Source organism: Rhineura floridana, chromosome 16 (assembly GCF_030035675.1).
Source record: "Rhineura floridana isolate rRhiFlo1 chromosome 16, rRhiFlo1.hap2, whole genome shotgun sequence".
NCBI lineage: Eukaryota > Metazoa > Chordata > Lepidosauria > Squamata > Rhineuridae > Rhineura > Rhineura floridana.
The window spans coordinates 36,374,564-36,394,567 of record NC_084495.1 but is presented as its reverse complement, the minus strand read 5'-3'; the positions used below and the strand labels follow the sequence as shown (position 1 = coordinate 36,394,567).

General features: G+C 43.8%; 1 protein-coding gene and 1 pseudogene across 2 annotated transcripts in view; one reads left to right on the top strand and one right to left on the bottom strand.

Moving 5' to 3' along the window:
* Nucleotides 1–4,725, bottom strand: part of STK26 (serine/threonine kinase 26) — a 34,384-nt gene extending 29,659 nt beyond the window's left edge. The window contains exons 1-2 of one of the 2 annotated variants that reach the window (XM_061598203.1): nucleotides 4,150–4,725; nucleotides 3,382–3,518 (exon numbers count right to left, since the gene is read on the bottom strand). In XM_061598203.1, the coding sequence (XP_061454187.1) occupies nucleotides 3,382–3,423 (42 nt within the window). In that variant the 5' untranslated portion in view covers nucleotides 3,424–3,518; nucleotides 4,150–4,725. The remainder of the gene's footprint in view (nucleotides 1–3,381; nucleotides 3,519–4,149) is intronic. The other variant, XM_061598204.1, reaches the window with a different exon arrangement.
* Nucleotides 4,726–11,885: 7,160 nt separating this feature from the next.
* On the top strand, nucleotides 11,886–19,779 carry LOC133371100 (ran-specific GTPase-activating protein-like; annotated as a pseudogene).
* The last annotated feature ends 225 nt before the right edge of the window (nucleotides 19,780–20,004 follow it).

Here is a 20,004-nt window from a genome sequence, read left to right as displayed (position 1 = left end):
CAAACAGCAACAGACAGACAGCTGAATTTGGTGGGAGACCCAAATTCAGATTCTTGCTCAGCGTGAAACTCATTCCGTAGCTCCAGGAAAGTCACCACAGCCAAGGCCTACCTCACATGATTGATGGTAGGACAAAGGCTGTGTTCACACAATACACTGAAAGCACAGGACTTCCCCAAAGAATCCTGGGAACTGTCATTTGTTAAAGGTGCTGAGAATTGCAACTCTGTGAACTATGGTTCCCAGGATTCTTTGGGGGAAGTAATGAGCTTTAAGTGAAGGAAATGCATGCAGCCTACAAACTGATACAGAGACATTGGCCAGTTTAAATACAACACCAAATCAGACGGAAGCTTGTAAAATCCTTCTTTCCCACATGTTCCCATTCATTCACTCACTTTATGGTTCACAACTAGTCATACTTTGTCATTACATCCAAACCAGCGAATTTTGGTTTGCATTTGCCCTTCAATCCATGTTTTCCACTTCTGGAGGGGAAAGCTGACTGGCTGGGTAAGTGCTAAGCTATGGTTTACTGTGAATAAGTAAGTGAATATTAGTGTAAAGGGGAAAAGGGTGAATTTGTGATCCTGAGGCATGCTCATGAAATACCAAACTATAGTTTGGTATTATATATCAACCCGCCCATTGTGTCCCACTCTAACATGCCATCGGGACAAAGCAAGGAAGTTTAAAATTGGCCCAAACAGAATGAATATTAAACTAGAGGCTACAAAAAGGTTATGAATATAACATTTAATAAACTCAAAAAAGATTCCTGCAGCTGTACCAAATATGCACTAACTGGCAAACTTTCAAATGTTCCTTATGCTTCAGAATTGCTTATTGCTCATCTTTCTAACATTAAATGTACAACACAATCCTACATCTACTCAAAAGTAAGTCCCACCAAGATAAATTAGACTTACTTCCAGGAAACTGGGTACCAGACTGTCGCCTTAACATAAAATCTAAAGTCACAGGAACACAGGATGCTGCCTTATATCAAGTCACGACTACCGGTCCATCAAGTTCAGTATTATCAACACTGACTGGCAATGCTCTCCTGAATTTCAGGTAGTCTTTCTGAAACCAGGGTTCAACCCAGTAGCTGACGGTGGGGTGGCGGCACCAACCTCCCAGCTGGTGGGGCGCTGCTGCTTACTGGGAGAGTAGGAGGGGCATGATGATGCAGCCTAGTGCTGTGCGAATGCACCAGCAGGAGGGCCGTATTAGCTCCACTGGTGCATTTGCACAGTGACTACCTCACCGCTGCCCTGACCCTCCCAGTAAGCAACGTCCCACCCTACCCCACCATCTGCCACTAGTTGAACCTGGGATCTTTTGCATACAAAGCAGGTGCTATAACCCTTCCTGATTTACAACTGAGATATTACCTAAACTTTGCAACATACTCATTGTTCAGTACAAATAAAAACTTATTTCCTTGACTTTCTTACCACAAATAGTTAAAGTTACATTTATTTTATTGAGTGACACTGGGTGATTTATGCAATAGGAGAAAAAAATCCCCCCACCCCTCGCACACACACATATTCTTTTACAATAAGAAAGGCAGGAAAGCTTGATTCAACTATGAGAAAATTGTGATGAGACGTTAAATGATTAAAACAATTATAAATACTGAAGTTCTGAAATTATGTGTGAGAAAGTTAGCAATTGTCTGACAGTAATCAATTCTATAGTAGGTTAGGTACAAATTGCCTTGCGAAAATACCAAATTCTAGAGCAAGACCTTTGAGTTGTGTTACAGGCCTAACCATCTTCCCAAGAGCGCATGTGAATTTTTTTAGATTCATTTGCAGTAACCAGCTCCTTGGTGGAATTAAAAAAAATGAAAGTAACTGGAGGGTTCGTTGACCTTTTGTGATACGCTAGATTTAGAAGATAAACAAGCCCAAGGGAATAAGACTCTTTTGAGCCATAAACAAGGCCAGACACAAAATTGACCAACAAAGGAGGCCTCGAACCAGTAAAACCTACTGATCCTGCTGGAGGGCCTTTGCTTCATTTTCTTTTTTTAAACATAAGGACTTTTGATTGGCTAAGTACCTTTACACAAATATCAGCAAATCATTAGGGGCAAACACATCAACACCCCCCTCTGTGTATAGACAGATAAATTCCAGAACAGTAGATGTACTGGGTCACATCCACACCATACATTTAAAGGACATGGCTTCCCCCAAATAATCCTAGGAACTGTAGTTTACCTCTCATTGTACTAGTTATCAGCATCTGTTACAAACTAGTTCTCAGGATTCTTAGTATGGTGTGGATGTGACCTTAATCTGTAACAGCAAAATGACAAAAAGTGCTTCTTTTATTTAACTTCATGCAAACACCAACGGCTGACAAGAATTACTTACAGCTACAGATCTTGACCGAAATGTAATGTTCCCATTATGGTGTGAACAGTTCTAGAACTCTCATGACAGCATCCCACCCCTCACAAAATTCCTGACCTCTTTAACTTGGAGTCCCTCTAGCAATGGAGACTGAAGAATGTAAAAGTTCAGGTAATACTTCCAATCATTTTCCCATGCTCAGAGGTTGTACATAGTGCAGTGACCTGACCATACAAATCCTAGTTTAGGGTCAGGAAAACTGGCACCATCTTATAAACAATTTCAGTGTTCCAACAAGATCTTGCTCTTCCTTTAAAAAAAAACACAAAACGAAGCAAAACAAAAGCACAGCTTTTCTTCCTCCACTAGGGAAAGTCTGAGTAAAAGGAAAAGATGGGGTCCGTTGCTGCAAAATAAGGTACTAATAACTATGCTAACATACACCGGGGTTGGCCAGTGCTTAGTGCAGACAAGCTTAAGGGTGAAATCAGTGGGAGCAGTTCAGTAGCAGTTAAACCTCAGACAGAGACGTTCCATAGTCAATGGTAGCTCCTCAGGCAGGCACAGGATTTTACATTTACAAAACTTGAAACTAAAGCCAAAGTAGTAACAAGCCTCCTGTTCGCATCCCAAACCTCTTCCAATTTCAACAATAAGCGGTACTCTTTAGTTACCATGATGTAGGCACAGTTTGGTGGACTGAAGGGTGGTAAAAACATGGAGCCACCTCACAAGTGCTGCTGAACTGGAAGAACATTTCCATTTGAACCTTCTCCCAACTAATATCTATGCAGCATCCCCAGTTTTTGCCATGTCACTCTCATGCTTGTGGATTTGCTCACTGCTACATACATATCTCAAGTCGAAAGACACATAAGTAACAGCACTAATTGTAATAGGCACTAGCAAGGCAAATTAGAAACTGGGGTGCAGCAATTACTCCAGTGTAACCAGTCCAACACCCCCAGTGTGCTTTTCCTCTGCTGGGATGGTGCGTGCAAACCTCTCTCACCTGCATGCCAGGCACCTGCACGGCAACTGGTGAGTGGGCCATGGCGACCTCAAGCCTCCCTTGGCACGCTCTCTCGCCCTCTCTCCTCCCTGCGGCCTCCTGCTGCAGGGAAATGGCTTCTGCTATTACGGCGTCTGCTGCAACAGGGCCGGGGAAGGGGGCAGGAGAAGAGGAAGGAAACGAGGCATTAAAACACTTCAGCTTCACCTTAGTCAGTTCTGGAGGGGGAAAGAGAAATCCATCTGCCCAAACCTTAACCCTCCCCCCTTTTACTTAAACCCTCCTCTTTTCCCTGCACACCCCATTACGCAGACCCTTCGTTTCGCTTTCCTCCTAGACTACCGGACGGGAATCAATCAGATCATCAACCCCCCCCATCTTAACCAACCTCTCTTCCCTTTCTGGGTTACCCTCCCCCCTCGCCAATCGATACCCCACACATTTCTCTTCAGGTCTACCTACATCCCACCCCACATCTTCATACAAGCCACGACTTTGGATCCTGGCCTATTTGGGGAGGGAAGAGAAGGGCCACATTCTCTCCCACACACCTCATCTTAGCCCCCCAAACTCCTCACATTCTCCACCCAGCGGCCTTCCTCTATTTTCCTCGCCCCCCATAACCCTCCCCGACTTCAGCCCCACATGCCGCCCTATTTCTGGCCCACCCCATCCACTGCCAAAAGCCAAGGGGCGCCCCTGGGCTTCTAGGAGCTGTTCCCCTTTGTGTGTGAAGCGCGTGAAGCCTCCGTCCCCTTCGCGGCCCACCTCAACTCCGTCGCTCCGAGGGCGGCGGCGGCTCTTCTCCTTCCTCTGGTGCCCGCTCTCTCCCGGCTAGCGGCGCGAAGGAGCCATCGGCGGCGAGGCGGCTGGTGCTGGCGCGGTCGTCGTCCCCGTCCTGGTCCCGCTGCTGCTGCTCCTCTTCGCGGCCTGCCCGGCTCCGGCTGCTCCTCCTCCTCCTCCGCCGGCGCAGCAGCCCATGACCCGCTCCCTCGGCGGGGGAGCAGGCGGAGAAGGAGAGGCCTAGCAGCGGCAGCAGTGGCGACGGCAGCTGGACAGTAAGAAGGGTAAGGCGGAGGAGAAGGAGGAGGAGGCCCGGGCGGCTGAGCAAGCGGGCGCCGCGCGGAATCGCCTCAGGAGGACTCCGCGGCCATGTTGGGGGGACGGGGACGAGCAGGCGGGGAGGGCGGCCTCGCTCTCTTTGTCGCCCCTTGCCTTACTCTCCGCGGCGGTTGTCGCCTCCTCCGGCCCAGTAGAGGTGGAGAGCACCAGCAGCAGCGCAGGCGTCGCGCAGGCGGGAGAGGCCGAGACTGAGCCGCGGCCTCCGCCTCAGAAGCGTCACCCTCCGCCCGCCTATGGGGAGGGGACACCCGTTGGGGGGCGGAGAGGGCAGGGGGAGGAGCCTGGAATTAGGGGGGGAGGATTGAGAGGGGCAAGTAGAGTTGGGGGGAGCAGCTGAGGGGGAAATGGGAGAGTGGGGGGTCGCCAATCTACACCCCACAGATGTCCCTTCAGGCCCACCTGTATGCCGCCCCACATACAGCGATGGGGGGGAACAAATAGAGCTGAGGGGGTGGGTGGGGGAGGCGAGGTGTGGGGGGGAGTGAAGGGAACGCGGGGCTCAGGTAAAACTGGGGGGCAGCCCTGAGATGGGGGATAAGTAACTGAGGGGAAATGGCAGCTCGAGGTGAGGGGGTGGGGAATAAAGAGAAATGGGGTGGGGGTCAGGGAAGAGAGCTGAGGGGAGAAAATGGGGGGCCTACGTGTGAATGCCCTGGGGGATGTGAGGGATAAGTAGAGCTCCTGGAGAGAGGAAATGGGGGGCTGCTGAGATGGGGGTGCATTGGGGAGCAGAAGAGGAGTGAGGGGTGTGTGAGACGAGAGCCTAAAACTGAGTGTACATTATGGGGTCTGACAGAAGGGGGACCTGGGGGATGTGGGGAGGGAGCCCTTGGGGGCTTAGTAGGGTGAGCAGAAGGGAAAGTGGGGGCACCCAAGAGAGAAATCGGGGGCCATTCAGCTGCTGAGAGGGAATCTTTGATTATAATTATACTGCCTCGTCAGTGCCGTTGGGGTGGCTTCCAAAGTTACACTGGCAACACAGACAGAGCCCTGCCCTCAAGGAGCTTACAATACAAGAGGAAGAGGAGAGGGAAGGAGGATAATAAAGACACATGGTGAAATGCCTTCTGCTTGCTTGCCTTTGGGGAAGAGGTCGAGGAGGCAAAAACAACAGCTGTTGGGATGGCCACTGACTCCCCTCCACAGGTCTAACCTACTCCACAGGGTGGTTGTGAGGACAGGAGAAGGGGGGGAATTGACTACCTTTCCTTTTATTGGCCTGACCAAAAAACCCAAAAAGTTCTGCATAACTCAAAAGGTTGTATATTCTTTCACTACTATAAATTAAGCAAATTTATATAATGGGTCTGGCGTCCCGTTTACATTTAAAACATTATCATATCACTTTAAACAGACCTGGCTTCTAAAGAGTCCTGGGAACTGTAGTTTGTTATGGCTGCTGAGAGTTGTTAAGAGACCCCCTATTTCCCTCACAGAGCTACAGTTCCCTGGGAAGAGGGATTGCTTATTAAACCACTCTGGGATAATGTTTAAAGTGCTTTAAATGTATAGTGCAGATGGGCCTTCTTAGGAGGCCATAGGAAGGGCTTGAAAGCAATGAGTCTCTCCTGCTGCTCTTCCTCAATGACTGGTGTTCAGTGGCTACCTATGAACCTAGAGTATACCACAAAGCTTTTCTGTGCATCTTTTAAGAAGGCGGCTATACCGCTTACCTTGAACACCCTATTCATAGGGTAGCCATAAGTCAGGATCGACTTGAAGGCAGTCCATTTCCATTTTCATAACAAACGGATGATGCTGGCATTCTGTCCACAACTCCTTGTAGCTTGAAACCAAAACAATGATTAAATACCCCAGAATATTATTATATTATATATTATAATAAGCCTACACCTTACCACTCTCTAGATTTTTCTAACTTCTCATTAGTGTTAAAACTTTAAAATTACTTTGCTGCTTTCCCATCCTTTAAGAACAACCGATCTGTTTGAAGTCTGAGTGACCTGAACTGAACACATTATAATATTCCTTAGTCATCTGGCAAACTGTCCTTATTTCACTTTTCCAGGTAGAACATTTTGTGATAAATGCTTTTGAGAGCTCATACAGTATGCAATATTTACACATTAAATAAAATAATGAAGACACTGGAAAGTGAAGGATATTTTAAATGGAACTCGGCCTTGATTGCAGTCTGCAACGTTGGGAAATTCAAAAGTACCCATTCATTGGATTTCTGATTGCGTCAAACCTAATCCCATGTTTTAGTGGTCTGCGTTTTTCTTTTTAAAAATCCCAGCGTCTGGAACAGCAGTAGAGACTTTTTCAGTCTGCTTATTCACTATTATTCTGATATTATTCAGTAGCCTATGGCTAGGAGTACCTTTTACCAGCTTCAGCTGGTAAGACAACTGCAGCTGTTTCTGGACCGTGATAGCCTGAGCACTGTTGTCCTTGCACTGGCAGCCTTCAGGCTAGATTAGTGTAATGCACTCTATGTGGGGCTGCCCTTGAGGTTGGTCCGGAAGCTGTAGCTGGTGCAAAATGTGGCAGCTCACTGGGGCAGGGTATCGCCAACATGTCACCCGCTGCTGAAAGAATTGCACTGGCTGCCCATTTGCTATCAGGCCAAGTTCAAGGTTCTAGTTTTGGTATACAAAGCCCTATACAGCTCGGGACCAGGATACCTGAAAGACCGTCTTATCCCTTACATACCCAGTCGATCACTGTGCTCTGCAGGTGAGGGCCTCCTGCAGATACCATCTTATCAGGAGGTCCGCTCTGTACAACATAGGAAATGGACCTTTACTGTGGCGGCACCTTCCCTGTGGAATTCCCTCCCCTTAAATATTAGACAGGTGCCATCTCTATTATATTTTTGGCACCTCTTGAAGACCTTCCTCTTTCAACAAGCCTTTTAAGTTGAGACCTTATCCCAATCTGCGTCTGTGTTGGAATTGCTTTTTAATATATTTTAAACCTTTTTTTTTTTTTAAGTTTTAAACTTTTTTTAAGACGTCTTGAAACCTTTCAAAAAATGTTTTTAAAGATATTTTGTTTTAATGTATTTTAAGGTATGTTTTTGTGATGTTTTAAAGTGTTTTTAGTGCTTCCGTTTGCCACCCTGGGCTCCTGCTGGGAGGAAGGGCAAGATATCAATCAATCAATCAAATAAATAAATAAATAAATAAAATATAAAGTTAATATTTTAATCCCGCTTTGGAAACAGCTGCTATTTAAATTATAGAACTGTGTCCTGGACACACATACAAAATTTCATTCTGATGTCTCAATGTTAGATGATGATATTGCATTATGACCACACACAAACACACAAAACGCTTCACTTACTAATAAGTTACTTGAAATAGGAGAATCAAACGTTGTTGATCTGGCCTAATCTGATCCCACTGCAATCTCAACTCTGTTATGGAGTTCAGGGTATGTCACCCTGGAACACTTAACTGTGTACATAGCCCAGAAAGTTTCATCAGTTATGGATATTTTAAATCCAATAACTTCTTGTGGTTATAGGAAGTCAGACTAGATTACCCTTGAATGCCCCTTTAAACTTCGTTCAGGTGGCAGACCTAGTACTAATTGCGTCTGAGTATCAGTGATAAAGAGGGTGGATTTAACTACATCGTGATGATTAATAGCAGTGACTAAGAAGCCAGAATACCTGGCCAGGAAATCTTTTCACCTTCCTTTGAAAAGTATATTTACTGTAATATATATTCCAGAACCTTAAATGTGCCAGCTGTCAGCCAATGGAACTTATTACATGAGGGTAAAAATATAGGTAAAATTGTGGCATAAAAGCAAAATTTTAATAGTAGATTATTAGTCTTTGTACTGCAGAATGAGAGTACTTTGTGCAAGCGTGATTTAGACATGAAATATTCACACACCCACTCCAAATATAATAGAGCGATAACAGTTCAATCTCTGTTAAGTGGCTTGAAAAGCAACTTGTTCACAAATTGAAATCTCATTTCAATTTCCTTTTTTCCCCTGATCCTGACCTCCAGACTGCCAAGAGACCTGTATTGTAGTAGGTCTAAAAAAGAAGTTACAGGATCTATAGATTTTGGTTGGCTTTTGGTATTAGGTCACTTAACATTGAAGAGTAGAGAAAGTTTTTGCTTCTCACAGAATTTTTCAGCCAAGAGTTGTGTGCAACTGAAGAACTTGCTGCTTTTACCAACATAATTGTTTCAATAAAAATTGAGATAATATAGTTCAAATTGTGTCTCAGTTTTTATTGGAACAATTATGTTGGTAAAAGTGGAAAGCTATGCTCAAAACAGATACATTGTTTACATAAAGGGAAATTACAAGAAGTAATAGACATTTGTAAACGAGTATTTTACTTTTCAAATGCCTATTTAAAAACAGGGCATGAAAACAACTCATGATGGAATTCTCATGTGTTCTCATTGGTGAAATTCTCACCATTTCATAAGTGGTGATATTGAACCACAAAAGAATTTTGACATTATTTTACCTACTCTGGAGCTACTCCAGTTGTGACCAAATAAAAGCTGATTGTTATGTATTATATAATTCAATATAATAATTATTATATAATTCAACCAATCAGCTCTCCTTTCAGTATCATAATATATTTTGCATTTTCCTCCTTCATTTGAAATGAGAGGCAGGGAGGCTGAGTTACTATTTGAACTTGAACATAAAACTATATCCTGAACATGTGTATCAGATTTCATTCCAATGCCACACAACAGCCAGCAGAATATAGTCCCAGGCTATGGTCTGAAGGCACATCAGGCCTGCTCCCTGCTAAAGCTAAGCAACGTCATGTCTGGTCAGTGCATGGATGGGAGACTGCCTGAGAACCATATGTAAGCCGCCTTGGGTTTCTATCATGAAAAGAAAGGCGGGGTAGAAATGTAATAAAGAAATAATTTATAAATAAATAATGTACAACGGGTGTCTTAACTTTTTGCTCTTCTGCAGTTCTCTTCACCACATAAGCTTTCAGTGAAACAAAATCCAGGTTTTCAAAAGTTTCCAGATATTTTTAAAGCAGATGACCAAAATCAGATTAGCAGATACAAGAGAGGACAGGCTCATGTACCTTTTGCTGTAAAGCATTAGAGGGAATATTGGCAAGTGAATGGAGGGCAAAAGCCGCTGGTCCAGAAATGCCTTCCTTTACACAGCTGGTAAAGCCCAGGAGCAAAGTCCTTTGCAACTGGCTTTTCCCAGGTGCGATTCTTACTGACACTTTAAATGCAATGGAATTAAAAGTATTAAGCTTCCTCTTTGCATTGGTGGCAATCGTAATTCCTTTCACACATGACTGCAGCCTGGGATGGAATAAACGCTGTTGCCATTGAAATAAACATTTGCTGTATGCTCTGTATCTCAGCAACAGTACTTGCAGCAAAAAAATAAAAAGCAAGGGCAGACCTCCAAAGAGCTGCTTGGCAAACCCCAGGCATCAGTAACTGGTTCAAACAGAGTGACAAAGCAGCCTTTCTGCACCGGGCAAGTATACAACAGGTTGGCCAAGAAGGAAAAACTCTGGCCAAGCAATAGAAAGAAAGTTACTAATAATTTGCAAGGCTGTTTAGAACCCTGCTCTTTTTAACACCAGCACCACTAGCAGCAGCCTGCAGTAAAGAGAAAGCTCTGGCACCCTCAAGAGGAAGGACATGGGATCCTAAACACCAGGGTGGTTCTCCTCCGGGATGCAAAAAGAGAAGCTGAAAAGCAAATAGATTGGCTAGGTAGAGTAGTGCTCCCCCCACAAAAAAAGTGGGTGAGGAGTCAAGATCCAGAAGCAGGCCAGTTTTCTGCAAATAATTATTATAAAACAAAGGGGTTTTGGAAGCTACAACGTGTGAACAAGCTTCAAGTATTTAACAGAAGAACAACTGGCTGGTATGAAGGTTAAGTCTGCCTTAAGGCTAAGAAGAAACAGGAGGACCTCCGTCTCCCCACCTATCTCCCTCTCATAACTAGAGATAATTCTGGAGATATTTTTAAAACTACCTCCTCACAGTTTTTGCCTTGCATAAAACAGGAGATGACCAGGGAATGACCAGATTGCCTTTTCTTTGTATTTGATAAGTGTGGTAGTCCTCAACATGTGGATCAGGAAGCGAGCTGTCTTCAACGTAGGGCTGTCATTAATTTGCAGGTGGGATTCAGTTGCATACTAGCAAATTCAGGTTGTGCAGTAAGGCTGGTTTGGTGCTCTTGCAGTGGGATGCAAAAAGATAAAAGACTTTTTGCAGGAGGGAAAGTGATGGAATAAGAGTTGCTTGAGGCAACATTGTATAATCTCCCTGCAAATAAATCAGCATAAATGCTCAATAAATGGCTGATGTCAAACCCTTTCTGCAGACTTTGTGGAAACAAATCAGGACAAATTCTTAACAAACAGGTAATCTGGAAGTGCCTGTCCTGCAGGGGTAAGGAACCTCAAGCCTGGGGACCAAATGCAGTCCACCAGGCCCCACTACCTGGCCTTTGAGCTTCTCTGTGCTACATCCCGTCCCCAGGCCACGTGTCTCACTGGCCCTGCTTGTACCCTGAGTGCTTTTCCCTGACTGCAATGAGTCCTTGAACTGATTACTCTTGCTTGCCTGAATGGATGGAGACAGAAGTGTTGTGAGAGTGTGTACCAACTAGCCAACTGAACAAAGGCAAAATTTACATTCATTGTTTTGCTCCCTTTTGCCTTTGGCCCTGTCCACCACCAATACGTGGCCCCCAGAAGGTTGCCCAGAAGGGAATGCGGCCCTTGAACTGAAAAAGGTTCCCCATCCTTCTCTTAGCGGAATGTACATGTCTGTGGGAAGGGCAGCTCATGGTCCCTATGTGCATGAGCAGCTTTTGTGATGCATGACTGACAGAAATTCAGTAAGTGCAATAATACCCATAGCTGGGAAAAACAGGAGGGAGTAGAAAAAGAGGAAGGCCAAACAAGAGATGGATTGATTCCATAAAGGAAGCCACAGACCTGAACTTACAAGATCTGAACAGGGTGGTTCATGACAGATGCTCTTGGAGGTCACCGATTCATAGGGTTGCCATAAGTCACAGTCTACTTGGAAGCACATAACAACAGATATCCGCATTCTGGAAACTCTTCATCCTTTGAAAGTCACCTTCCTAGAAGGTGGGGCCCACCTATTTTGAAGCTGAAGCTTCTTTTATAAATAACCGCCTGTTAATTTTTCTCCTTGTGCAAGGTCAGTGAGATCCTGGCATAAAACTGTGTATGTGCAATACACAAGTTTAGTCACCCAGGGCTTCCTGCTTCAGAAACCCAGCGTTCCGCACTTCCTCTTCATAAAAATTGAACTCTCTTTCCCCCATCTCTTTTTCAGCTTCGTCCAGCTGCATTTCTGACTCACTCCGCCACACACTGTAACACTGTGGCTGCCTCATGGTGCAAAGCAGGAAGTGTAATTTTCTTGACACATGTCTTGGGGTCCCTCCTCCACTCCAAAACAGGTGATGCTGGTTCACACTATAAGAAGGGTGTGTGTGTTAAAGGCTATGCTTTATTTTATTTTATTTATTTTATTAGATTTCTATACCACCCCATAGCTGAAGCTCTCTGGGCGGTGCACAACATTCAAACATAAAAATACAATAGGTCACATATAAACTAATTTAAAACTTTTTAAAAACTTTAAAATTATAAAATATCCAGAAGAATCAAGACAGTTTTCAACACATACTAAAATGCTAAAATGCCTGGGAAAAGAGGAAAGTTTTAACCTGGCGCCGAAACGATAGTAATGTTGGCGCCAGGCGTACCTCCTCAGGGAGATTGTTCCATAATTTGGGGGCCACCACTGAGAAGGCCCTTTTTCTTGTTGTCACCCTCCGAGCTTCCCTATGAGTAGGTACCCGGAGGAGGGTCTTCGATGTAGAGCGTAGTGTACGGGTGGGTTCATATTGGGGGAGGCGTTCCATCAGGTATTGTGGTCCCGTGCCATATAAGGCTTTATAGGTTAAAACCAGCACTTTGAACCTGGCCTGGAAACATATAGGCAGCCAATGCAAGCGAGCCAGGATCGGTGTTATATGATCGGAATGCCTAGTCCCTGTTATCAGTCTGGCCGCTGCATTTTGTACAAGCTGCAGTTTCCGGACCGTCTTCAAATGCAGCCCCACGTAGAGCACATTGCAGTAATCTAGCTTTGAGGTTACCAGAGCATGGACAACCGAAGCGAGATGCTCTCTATCCAGATAGGGGCGTAGCTGGGCCACCAACCGAAGTTGGTAAAAAGCATTCCGTGCCACCGAGGCTACCTGAGCCTCAAGTGACAGGGATGGTTCTAAAAGAACTCCCAAGCTATGAACCTGCTCCTTCAGGGGGAGTGCAACCCCATCCAGAACAGGTTGAACATCCACCATCCGGTCAGGAAAAGCACCCACTAACAGCAGCTCAGTCTTGTCTGGATTGAGCCTCAGTTTATTAGCTTTCATCCAGTCCATTGTCACAGTCAGGCATCAGTTCAGCATATCGACAGCCTCACCTGAGAAAGATGAAAAGGAGAAGTAGAGTTGCGTGTCATCAGCATATTGATGGCAACGCACCCCAAAACTCCTGATGACCACACCCAGCGGCTTCATATAGATATTAAAAAGCATGGGGGACAGATCTGACCCCGAGCAATGTTCCCCAAGCACTACCTTCTGGAGACAGCCCGCCAAGTAGGAGCGGAACCACTGCCAGGCAGTACCGCCATCTCCCAACTCAGCGAGTCTCCCCAAAAGGATACCATGGTCAATGGTATCGAAAGCCGCTGAGAGATCAAGGAGAATCAACAGAGTCACACTCCCCCTGTCTCTCTCCCGACAAAGGTCATCATACAGGGCGACCAAGGCTGTCTCTGTACCAAAACCTGGCCTGAAACCCGACTGAAATGGATCTAGATAATCAGCTTTCACTTTCAGGCCTCATAAGCTCTGACTGATAGTCTGATCTCGTCTCCTCTTGCCTCTCTGTCACTTGGTCTTCGCAAAAGGCAAACTCCCATTCTTGAGGTTTCACCGCTATGTACTTCCCTGCCGTGGAGTATATTAGTCTGGATTTCAACCCCATTTACAACATGTTCAGGAAATCTACTGCTTTCCCAGGAATGAGCTGCAGGGCTGGCCAGTGGTAAAAGATGCAGTTGGTAGATCTAATTGATCCATTCTCAAACATCAGAACCAAGATTAGGTCAATCAGTTAGATCCACCAATCACATTTTCCACTTTCTAGTGGAATCCCACAGTGAACTCTTTCTCCCCCACTATTTTCATCATGAATACTGTTTTGGAACTATGGGGAAATATTGGCCAATAATTGGCACAACAGCAATGCAAGAAAAATACAAATAAATAATGCAGTAACGTAACTGCATCAGAATCCCTTGAACACTATAGGGTGGGATGAAAGGAAAAATCTGGTAACGTTAGTAGGCCTCTTCTGCCCCCTGGTGTCTAATCTGTGCACAATTCTTGTCCACTTCTGACTTGCCTTTTATTATAAAGCAGCTTTGGAAAGTCACCTAACATGTTAATTATCAAAGTAAAAGAAGGTGATGTGTCCAATGCAATTGCTCAGTCAATGGCCCCAAGTTGCTGAAACAGAACGACTTCTTCACACAGATAGTTAAAATAATGGAGGGGCAGCTTATAATTATTCACAGTGCAATATGCAAGCTTTCAAGTTACACGCCGGGTATTTTAAAAAGAAAACACTATTTCTTGTTATCTACCCTCAAGGCTTGGCACACTTATTAACACTACAAGCAGCCAAGTTTTTTTTTTAATTAGGAGCAGCACTGCGAAATGCACCCTGCTCTTATGGTGAAGCATAAAACATCCCCAAGGGATCTCAGAATAGCAGCAAACATCTCTAATTTATTTGTTGTTGGGGTGACCCAAGGCAACTGGTTTATCTCACTGCCCAAAATTACCATTGGCCCAGTGTGCAGTTACCATGTTTGGTTGACTAAAAGGGAACAAAAGAGCAGGAAGATGAATTAGCAGACCAGTGAAATAATGGCTGAGTTAACTGAGGTCAATGTGGCACCTGGCAACCAACACATATTTAAATATCTGTCCCTAGAAGTACATGAGACTGCGGCCAACTGATATGGACTTATTTAAAGCCATTCATTCTCATGCGTAGCTGGCCTTTGTGCTTGGCACTGTGGTGTGGGAAAGAGGTGTAGCCCATTACATTTTATTACCTATTGGCAAATCTGAAGTCGGTCAGTCTTTTTAAAGAGACTGCATCTACACAACCATGCTTCCTTACATGTACTCCAGGAAGGGATTTGGGGTGTGAACACCTTCCATTTCATCAGCCCCTTAGTGTTGATAGTGTTACAATAAAATGAATAAACCCTGCTTCCAGCCTTACAGTCTGAAGATGGACAAGATTGTAGGAGAGGTAACGAGACAGAACAAAGGAGAGGCAGAGAGTTACAGGCTCAGAAGAGGCAAGATTTTAGATGCTGGATTAAACACTTACAAGGGGAGAGCTGTGCAAATATGGTGGGGGGAGTGGTGGCAGTACTCTGCTTAGGACAGCAAGAAAACCCCAAGCTAAACACTAGCAACTCACCCACAGCCACAAGAGTATTCAGCATGGGGTTGGGACAACAGTGGCCAGCTAGATTAACCATACTGTTTTGGGCCCAGTTCAAGGTACTGGGTTTTGACCTTTAAAGGCTTGCATATTTAAAAGATCAAGATTCCCATATAAACTTGCCTGATCATTGAAATCATCTTCAGCAACTCCTCTCTGGTTGCTCCCATCTTCCAGGATTAGGACATTTTCTGTGATCTGTAGAAGTTCCTTCCTGGTGATGGGTGCTTGGCTTCTATTTTAAGTTTCTAAGTGACAGCATTTTTATTTGTTCAAGCTTTGGAAGACCAATGGTCTAGTTTTATCCAATGATGGGGTTTTTTTGGCCATTTTTAATGTGTTTTTGTAACTTTGTTGATTATGTATTTTATGTTGGGTTGTTTAGACGTATCTAATGCAGGGCTAAACAGTTAGAACAACAATTTACACTTACACAATGGAATTTTTCCACTCTCCTCTTCCTGTGCCCCCATAAATCTGTTCAGGAGGAGCAGATGGGGGATGTTCCAAGCTTAACCCCTTTCACTAACGGAACAAGAACATTAGATACCACCATTAGTGTCTTATCATTTATAAGCTGCCTGGTAATGTTGCTAAAGTGAAAAGGCATATATATGTTTTTAATATATATTCCCAGATTTCTCTCAACAGCCTCACCCACTGGCAAACAGAGAAGTAGATAAGTCACTGAACAATGAGTTAATCTAATTGCCAAGAACAGGCATGGGAGCGGGCGGCAGGGGCAGCTGTTTTGTTATACTTCACAAGCTCTTGGGCAGTTGTGTCAGGAGGCAGCACATAGCCAATAAAAATAAAACCCCAGAAACTTGCAAGGATATGGGAAAGAGGTCTTTTTAAGCAACAGAGATGTTCTATTAAAAACTGTATTTATTCATTCTTTATATAAATAACAGATCTTGACTGTTAAAAACCAAACAAACCCAGAGCACACAAATATTCAATTTACAATATGTGGACAAAAATTCCATCAAGCCTCATAGTTTGCAACATGAGACAAAATGGCAACCTACATATAAGTTCAAAGATGCTGCAGAAATCCTTGAGATAGATTTTGGCCGGCATAAAGTCAGAGAGCCAGACCCTTTGACCTGTGCAGCTGCATAGCCCTCATTTGTTGCAGAAGGTGTTGTGTGGGTCTCTGCTGAAACGAACAGAAATTACCATTGATGGATTGCACTTTTGTGACCACCTGTGATAAGTTTTGAAGTCCTTCAGTCTTCTCATTTGTTATTTCTACATAAACCCTTTCCATGGCTTCTACATTCAAAAGCAAAGCATCAAGCCCTAGACCAGGAACGAAAGCAAGCAAGACCAGCCTAGCCCTTCCACTCAGTTCTCTTTTAGCCACACCCAAAGAAACTTAAGTAGTTTTTTGTTTAACTTGCAGGGAGGCAACAGCACGGGCTGCAGGAACGAGGACACATATGAGGAGCATGACTCAGCAACTGACAAAGTAGATGATTCTAACCATGACCCCCAGTTTGAGCCCATAGTTTCTCCTCCTGAGCAAGAGATCAAAACTCTTGAGGAAGATCTCTTTAAGATGTGAGCAAAGCTGTTCAGGCTTCCATCAGCAAATGATCTTCCCGAATGGAAGGAACAACGCACTGGTGATGGAAAACTTCTGAAGCACAAAGAGAAGGGGACCATTCCCCTCTTGATGAGCAGAGATAAAACCCTAAAAATCTGTGCAAATCGTATTACGCCTTTAACAGAGCTGAACCCTAATGCGGGAAGTGACAGGGCAAGGGTGTGGAATACACATGCTGATTTTGCAGATGAGAGTCCTAAGCCAGAACTTTTGGCAATTTGGTTTGAAAATGCAGAAAATGCACAAAAATTCAAGGCAAAATTTGAAGAATTTAGGAATGAGGTTGATCAGCAGAGAAAGAAAGCAGGAACAGACAAAAATGATAGTGCTGAGAAACTAGAAGAACTTTCTGTAAAGGAAGAGAGCAAAGAATCTGAGAAAGAAGTCGAGGAGAAAACTGGAGAAAAGCAAATCATCTTAGGCCTTGCATTTTCTTAATTTTTCAATTTTTACAAGGGATAAAGATCTGTACAACCTTCCATTTTTTCCATAACTTTTGCCCTTTTTGAAGAAATCTTCAGAATGAATGAATCATTATGGTCACAGACCAGATTAAAATCAATTTAAAAAGTCACAAAAATTAAAATACATATAAAACACAACTGCTGGTAATTACTGCAAACCGAATAAATACAGATTAAGTAGTTTGTTGGTCAGAGGACTGGCAGCATTTCCCCCCAATTTGCATTGTGATAAAAAAGAACTTTGCAACACTTTTGGTAACAGAGGTGAGATATCACTTAAACAGAACAATACCAATTTGCAGAAATACCTCTACGCAAAACTGTTAGTAAAGAAGAAATTTTCTTCTTTCTGCAATCACTGTACAAATTACAAGACATTAAAACATGACGAACAGTTTCCGCTGCACCAGCTCCACAAGGACAGGTCTGTTCGCTGACTGGGATTCTGTTGAATCATCCTTGCAGCAATGCTGATGGCGATACATTGAAGCAGGCAATAGTAAATGCTCTCCTGTACTTTGGAATTGTCAGTGAACGCAAGTATGAAGCTGCAATAATTCCACAGTTGTTAAAACTATTAGTGGTGAGCAGGATTTATTAGCACCAATTCTCAAATACTGCAAGTCTAAGTCTATTAGTCTTTGGGCGACAGAAATCTGGGCCTTCTTAAGCCTGTAATTACCCAGCACTTCAGGGGGAAAGCCCAGCTTATTTACTTCTCCACCTCACGCATCCAGCGACTCACAAAGGAGTCCGAGAGCAGTAAGGAAAGATATCTGCCAGGAGCTGCTAAGAAAGGTAGGTGTAACCACCATTTTAGGGCATCAATCCAGACTACAGGAAACTGAGTGAATACCTACTTCCGAATAGATGGCAGCATTGCCCGCACAGGAAGCGAGACCCAGTAATTTCCTAAGAAATAGACTGGACACTTTCCATTTGAGAATTAAAGCCCAGGATCCAAATATAAGTGTGAATAGCAGAGGGAATGTATTGACCACCTTTTATAAAAATGAATCTTGGGATAAGATGCTGACTAAAATTCACAGAATCAATTGCCTGCCTACGTTGTTGAGACCAGAACCTTACATTTGGATCCCTAAGTATTTATATGGGAAACTCGCTCAATTATATTACCATTTAAAATCCATTTGTATTGTGTACGAGCTTCAGAAAACACTAAAACTTCAGATTTACAGTAATTAACAATCAGATTATTATTAGAGCAGCAGGTGCCAAAAGTGGATAAGAGATTTAACCCTGTTCTGGACAAGGATAACAATACAGCATCATCAGCATACAAAAGCAACGGCGTTTTAACATTACACAATTTGGGAGCACGAGAATCAACATTATGAAGAAATGGGGCCAAATCATTTAAAAATAGATTAAAAAGAAAAGGGCCCAAAATACAACCTTGTCTTACCCCCTTAGTAACTAGGATTGGATTAGTAATTTGACCCTGCTCCCCACATCTAACTTGGCTGGAGGTCTGATTATATAAGGATTTGATGAGAAATAATAAATGCTTGTCCATACCACTATTCTGTAATTTAACCCATAGCAGATCTTTTGAAACCAGATCAAAAGAGGAGATCAACAAAGGCAGCAAAAAGTTTACCACCAGGAACTGAAGCAAATTTCTCAGCTAAATGGGCTAATACACAACAACGGCCTAAGGTTGAACAACCAGCTTTAAACCCAATCTGTTCCTCGTCAGTTATGCCATTTTCTTCCATCCAAGATAAAAGCCTGCTTTTCAGATACCTAGCCTAATGTTTCCCAATTGATGAGAGAAGGCTGATGGGGCGATAATTAGCTGGGTTGGTCCTGTCACCTTTTTTGAAAGTAGGAACTTTACTCCAAATCTTTGGGATTTTACCAGTTCTATTGATAAAAGTAAAGAATGCTGAAAGTAGTGGGGCCCACCAGTCAGGGTTAGATTTTAAAAGATCCGTGGGCACAGAATCTGGCCCAGGGGCTTTCCCAGACTTAAGCTCAAGAATCACGTTGAGAATTTCATCAGGAGTTACAGGTTGCCATTCTGGAACATCAGGAGATAGTTGAAGGCTACCGATAAGAGGGTTATTAGAATCATGTAGAATTGCAGAAAAGTATCTTTCCCACTCATCAGATGAGATACAATAGAGAGAGAATCTATGGGGATGTGTCATAGCCCCTGCAACAATCCGCCAAAGTAATTTACTATCCTTCTTCTGAATGGCAGATATTAGTAAGTTCAATTTTCTCCTCTCTTCAGCTTTTTTCTTTTGGTTAATGAGTGCTTTATATTCATGTTTCAATTTATAATAAACTTCAGGTAAGCATTTGCCTCCTTCACTACAATAGATGGACTATACTTGCCTGATTTGATTCTTAAGCAACACACAGTCACGATCAAACCAACTCTTGTTTCTAAGGTGCTTAACAGCAGCTAAATTGCTGACTTCCACTAGGGTCCTTTGAGTGTCAGGCTGTCCGGCCACTAAACCAGTGCCTGATTTCAGTAATGGACTGGATGAAGTTGAATAAGGTGAAATTAAATCCAGACAAAACAGAAGTGCTCCTCGTTAGTCATGGGATTGATCTGGAGATACGGAATTTACCAAGGTTAGATGGGGTTGCACTCCCCCTGAAGATCCAGGTACGCAGTTTGGGTGTACTTCTGGATTCTGCATTGAACCTGGAGGCCCAGGTATCGGCGGTTTCCAGAAGCGCTTTTGCCCAGTTAAGACTGGTTCACCAACTACGCCTGTTTCTGGAGATATCCGACTTGTCGAAGGTAACACATGCCTTAGTTACATCCCGGCTTAGACTACTGCAACGCGCTC